The sequence below is a fragment of the Pteropus alecto genome, unplaced genomic scaffold, assembly GCF_000325575.1.
Source record: "Pteropus alecto unplaced genomic scaffold, ASM32557v1 scaffold147, whole genome shotgun sequence".
Classification (NCBI taxonomy): domain Eukaryota; kingdom Metazoa; phylum Chordata; class Mammalia; order Chiroptera; family Pteropodidae; genus Pteropus; species Pteropus alecto.
Genome location: NW_006440648.1, coordinates 735,572 through 741,715, shown reverse-complemented (window position 1 = coordinate 741,715; position 6,144 = coordinate 735,572). Strand labels below are relative to the sequence as shown.

Below are 6,144 nucleotides of genomic sequence, written 5' to 3'. Positions count from 1 at the left end.
TGTGATATCTACAGAAGCAAAACCACTGGTTTTCATAAAAAGAACTAAGAACAGGTCTGTTTTAGGAAAACTCAGATGAGCACAAAGGCCATGTATAAACCAAGGTCTAAAGCACTGAGTTTCCATTGTCTCTTGAATTGATGTTGAGAATACTATTAATAAATGTTACTAATTCAGATCTCACCAATTTGGAATTGATCATTTTAGAGTGTAGTGGATTCAAATTTACCTATGGACCAACTATGAAAAGGGGAGTTGGCTAAGTGAGTATTATAAGACCTGGCTTGGATATGTGTTTGGAAGAGCAAGTGTAACTTAAGAAAACTATTTCTTTATATGTTTTAAACCACCAAGCAGCCAGCACTCATGCTAACAGTTAAGGATCATTTTGATTTATTTCTCAGGCAAATGTTGGGGTCTCTATAGGCAATAATGTTAGCTTACATCTTATGACTAAATATATCTGACAGTAAAATTTTCTTTTAAACCATATGGTGATTCAGTTACCTGTTGCACACCATCTCTTCATCCCCTTAATAAGATCTTAATTCTCCACTATGACAATATTTCCACTTTGTTCTCATGCTATAGGGTAGAAAAGTAGGGAAGTTGGGTCATTAAGGAAAATAGAATAATGGAACCAGCCTAGTATCTCAGCTGAAAGGCAATATTTCTAAAGTTAAATACCATTCTAGAACAATAACATAATCTTTCTCTTACCTACATTTTGGGCTGCTCGAAGTGCATATACTGATCACTTAATAAGTAAAGACCCTAAATTCCCTTCCAGACTCTTAAGTGGAAGAGGGGTGCTCTGGCCTTACCCATTTAAACTAATTGGAAAAGCAGCATGGCCTTTGCGACAAGGATCATTGTGGGTACCTGCAGGTGTACTTAGCATGGAAGCAGATAAGTAGCTCACTGCTGCTTGGAGCAGCCTGCTTCCTTAGTGCTAGCCTTTGAGATGCCCATGTCCCCATATATGCCCATTTCCCCAGAGAAGCCCATGGCTCCAGAGATGCTGATGTCTTCAGAGATGCCTGTGGCCCTAGAGATGCCCGTGGCCCCAGGGATGCCTCTGGTCTCAGAGATTCTTGTGTCTCCAGAGCAGCCTACATTCTCAGAAATGTTTATGGCCCTAAGGCTGCCCATGATCCCACAACAGTCATGGTGGTGGTCTGCACACTGGCTTGTTACTTGATCCATCTGAGCTTGGAGGCCTCCTTCCCTGGACAGGGTGCCATACTCCATCAAGGTACTGAGATCTCCATCGATACCCATCAAGCCAAGTGGATTGGTCAAAGGACTTCCCAGATGCTGAGGTAATAAATTCCCTAACTGAGAGCAGGTACAGACTTGCTCTGGTGGCTCATCATGGGCTTTCAATTTCTGTCATAGAAGAAAGGAATGGGTGAAAATAATTAGAAACAGGAGAAAAACTAATGTAATAGGCAAATATTACATTATCCTGCAGAGATCCTGCCTGCTATCACTGATATGGTAGCAAATGACCTTTTGCCCCCTCTTTATCTCCAAACAGCTTTTCTTCATCACCTGAGATAGTACTTTAAAAAGCCCTAACATTAAAGATCCTCAAAGGTCTTGTGTCTATAAAAGTTCTCTTTTCTTAAAAATGCAATTTTATTATTAGGAGCAGGGAGGGCAAGGGAGAGGCTCACTGATACTTATTGAATACTGCTATGTGCTGGACACTTTACATATAGTATTTCCTTTCACACTCATAAGAATCCTGTTAGGTATTAGCTGTATTTTATAGATGAGGAAACTGAGGCTCATAGAATTTAAATGAGTCACTCAAATTCACACATTTAGGAAGTAGTAGAGCTGGGATCTGACTCTGTCTCTTTTTAATGCCAAAGTCTATAACCTGTCTACTACCTTACTTATGCTATCTCCAATGAATATTCTTATTTTAATGGATAACACAATGATTCACTGATACTTTACAACAGTGATTCTTAATTTTCTAGGGGTCATAGATTCCTCTGAAAATATGAAGAAAATGATGGAACTTCTCATAAAACTACATGCATACACATGTGCACATGAGACAGCACATAAAAAGTTTTTAGGTATAATTTCACATGCTTCACATATGCCCCAAAGGGCATCTGTGGATACCTATAGGGTTCATGGACTCCAAACAAGAGCTCCTGCCTTAAGGAGCAAGCATATCATTTTTATTTTTCTAGAAATAATAAAATCTCATAAATACACACACAGAGTGATAAGCCCTGGAGAGAAGAACTAAATAGGTGGCTGGGGAAGTTTTTTAAACTTTTATTCACTTTATATGTTTTTATATTGTGCATATTCTAACTGTACACTTGAACTGCCTTTTTAAAATGATGACAGGGCTATCTGGGAAATAATATTATGGGCCACTTTTGATTTTCTTCTCTGTATTAAAAAAAGAATGTTAATAATTTTAATGTATATATTTTAAAAGGAAGAAAGCCTTAATTTTTTACTTTAGAATCAAATAATGATCTGATTCAATATAGAATAAATCTGATCCTCTCTCAGAAAACAGGCAAGAATAAGTGAGAGGGCTATCATGAATGAGGCACTTGCTCTGGGAGCATTGTTGCTAATAGCTAAAAGAGAGAACAGAAGACCCTAGGGAAAAGTTTTCCTTCTTCTTAGTTTTGCCTATCGCTTGGTCTTCTCAGGGCTGCTTATTTCCCTTGTTTCCTATGATTTTAAGTCATGCTTCAGTTTTCCAGTTTCTGTCTTCTTCCTTCTTCTCCTTCTCCTTCTTTTTTTTTTTTTAAATAAATGGAACCAAGTAACTGACTATTACCTTACCTCTCAAGAGGACATTCAAAAGTTTGGAATCTGATGTAATCAAAATACATTTATTTTCACAATAAAAGGATATTCGATTACTTATAAGGAAAAGCTATGCCTTATCTGGCCTATACTGGGTTCACACCCAGTTCCTAAACAGCACACCTCTTCCAAGAATTCTTTTATAAGAGATACCCTTCCCCTCTTTCCTTCAAACACACCCGTAAGGACCCCTAGAATCCAGAAGCACCTCAGCATTTTCTATATTTTGAAAAGAAATCCTTGTTGACTTGTTTAACCTGTAATTAAAAACATGTGTCTGGTTTTGCTGGTATCATAAAGCAAAATGAACACATATAGCATGACCACTCGAAGAACAGTTTACTATCTACATGAGAAGAAAATGAGAATTTTTATAAGGTTTTCCTAATTGAAAATATAAAAATTTCATTGTTCTTATCAGTACACCCAAGATACGATAACAAATATCAGTATAACTTCCCTTTTGTTTCTCCTAATAATCACACCCAGATCAAAATTAGGGAACCAATCCACTTGTTTAATTAGCTGAGTGTGATATTTACCACTTTCTATGGGGAGTAAGAAAAAGAGTTGTGCCTCAGTGCCTTGTAGCTATAGGACACCTGGACACCAGAAGATATAACAAACCAGTCAGGCAGCTACTCACAAGTACCAAGTGGGCTGGGCATACTCAGAAGGGGCAAGAGGATCTCATTTTGAGATTCTTCTCTCTACCTTTTCTAGTTTGTGCACATCTGCCTCCAGCATTGTTCTCTGCTTCTTAATTTCCAGGAGGCTCTCAAGCATACTCTGCTTGGGATGAAGCCCTTTGTCAAAGCGGTTATACATCCCACACCAGAACCTTGAATAAACAAAAAGAACAAAAAGTGGGTTAGTTTAGCTGGAAGAATAGATTACTTATGTTTTCTTGTGTCAAGAAAGTATTAGCCTGGTAGGTGGGTATATCTCAAAAATAAGGTAATTTTGACATAAAAAAGACTGAACATGCTCCTAACTGAAGAGTAAAGTTCCTAGCAGAAAGATCTCTTCTGAAAGAGACACTTTGGACTTAAGTACATTTGAGCCAATTTTTAAAAATTAAATTAAACTTTTTATTTTGAAATAATTATAGATTCGTATGCAATTTTAACAAATAATAGGGAGTTACATCAGCAAGATGACAAACTTGGAAGCTCCAGGCCCTTGTTCTCCCATGGCAATACTAAATAAATAACAATAGATGGATCAATGTAGCTTTGTGAGAACTCTAGAAACCAGGTAAGAAGCTGCAGCAATCAAGGGCCTAATCAAGAAAAATTGTACCCAAAATGGTAGAAAAAGTCATAGTGCTTTTGCTTATCCTTGCCCTACTCCCTCACCAGCGCAGCATGATATAACTGGCAGCATGGTGCCCAATTCCCAGTTTCTTTATTAGGTTGGAAGAAAAAGAGTGGAAGTTGTTTGTAATGCTCTGCCTTGTCTATGGGGAGTCCGAGGGATTGATTTTTGTCTCACCTGCCTTGAAGCACTGACTGGAACAGTGGAAGCAGTGGCAGTAGAGAGGAGTAGGGGGTCTGCAGACACATGGTGCCTATGGGCAAGAGATTATGGACAGAGGAATACAAGAGAACTTCCAAGGCTTCTGAGACCCAGGGGTAAGACTCTTTGTGAAACTAGTATATTTAAAGCAGCTGAGAAAATTGGAAATGTGATAAAAGCACATGCAAAGACCCAGGGAAGACACATCTCCAGAAAAAGTTTGAGTGGGACCTGAGCCTTTAAACTGGCTGATGACTGTAGGTTTCTGCATGAATAGAGTCAGTCCTCAAAGACATGGAGAGGTAGCTAATTTATAAATACACAAATTTCAACAGAAGATGAGGCATAAAGAGAAACAAAGAAACATAGCCCAATTCAAAGGAACAAAATAAGTATTTAGAAACTGAACCTAAGAAACGCAGGCCTCTGGCTTATGTGACGAAAAATTAAAAACAAGTAATTTAAATATACACAGTAAGCTCAAAGAGAATGCGGAAAAATAAACAAGATAAGGAAACTGATTTAGGAACAAAATGATATCGTCAATGAGATAAAAATTATAAAAAAAGAGAACCAAACAGAAACCTTGGAGTTAAAAAACACACGTAGAAAACTATTCAAAGAAGATTTAATATGTATTCTCCTCAAATTTGTCCAAAAAATTGAAGAGGAGGCAATACTTCCTAACGCATTTTATGAGGCCAATACTACCCTGATACCAAAACCTGGCAAAGATAACACAAAAAAAGAAAACTACAGACCAATATCTCTCATGAACACAGATGCAAAAATTCTAAATAAGAAACTAGTGAACCGAATACAACAACATATTAAAAAGATTATACGCCACGATCAAGTGGGCTTCATCTCAGGGGCACAGGGATGGTTCGACACATGCAAATTGATTAATGTGATACACCACATAAACAATTAAAAAATAAGAATCATATGATCATATCAATAGATGCAGAAAAAGGCTTCAACAAAATACAGCATCCATTTATGATCAAAACACTTAATAAAATTTGTACAGAGGGAAAGTACCTTAACATAATAAAACTCATATATGACAAACCCTCAGGCAACATTATACTTATGTGAAAAACTAAAAAAACTTTCCTCTAAGTAAAGTTTGTAGATGCAAAGTCAATGTTCAAAAATTCATAGTGTTCCTGTACTCTAATGATGAAATGCCAGAAAAAGAAGTGGAAAAAATAATTCCTTTTGTAATTGCAATGAAGAGAATGAAATACTGAGGAATAAATCTAATGAAACATGTGAAGGACAAATATAATGAAAACTATAAAGCCCTAGGAAAAGAAATCAAAGAAAAAAAGAAATGGAAAGATATTCCGTGTCCATAAATTGGAAGAATCGACATAGTTGAAATGACCTTATTACCTAAAGCATTATAGAAATTTAATGCAATCTCCATCAAAATCCCATTGGCATTTCTTAAAGAAATAGAACAAAAACTCATCAGATTTGTATGGAAGAATGAAAGACCCCGAATTGCCAAAGCCATCCTGAAAAAAAAGAATAAGGCTGAAGGCATCACTCTGCCAGACTTCAAATTATACTACAAAGTGACAGTAGTCAAAACGGCATGGTATTGGCAGCAAAACAGACACATGGACCAGTGGAACAGAATCGAGAGTCTAGAAGTAAACCCATATTTGTATGGGCAAATAATTGTCTATAAAAAAGCCAAAAACATACAGTGAAGAAAGGAAAGCCTCTTCGATAAATGGTGCTGTGAAAATTGGAAGAGCA

The 6,144-nt window shown here is 36.9% G+C and overlaps 1 protein-coding gene across 1 annotated transcript in view; it reads right to left on the bottom strand.

Annotated features, from left to right (window-relative positions):
• Positions 1-470: 470 nt before the first annotated feature.
• Positions 471-6,144, bottom strand: part of MTMR8 (myotubularin related protein 8) — a 142,740-nt gene continuing 137,066 nt past the window's right edge. The window contains exons 13-14 of the mRNA XM_015593975.2: positions 3,568-3,694; positions 471-1,389 (exon numbers count right to left, since the gene is read on the bottom strand). Coding sequence (XP_015449461.2) covers positions 919-1,389; positions 3,568-3,694 — 598 coding nt within the window. The 3' untranslated portion in view covers positions 471-918. The remainder of the gene's footprint in view (positions 1,390-3,567; positions 3,695-6,144) is intronic.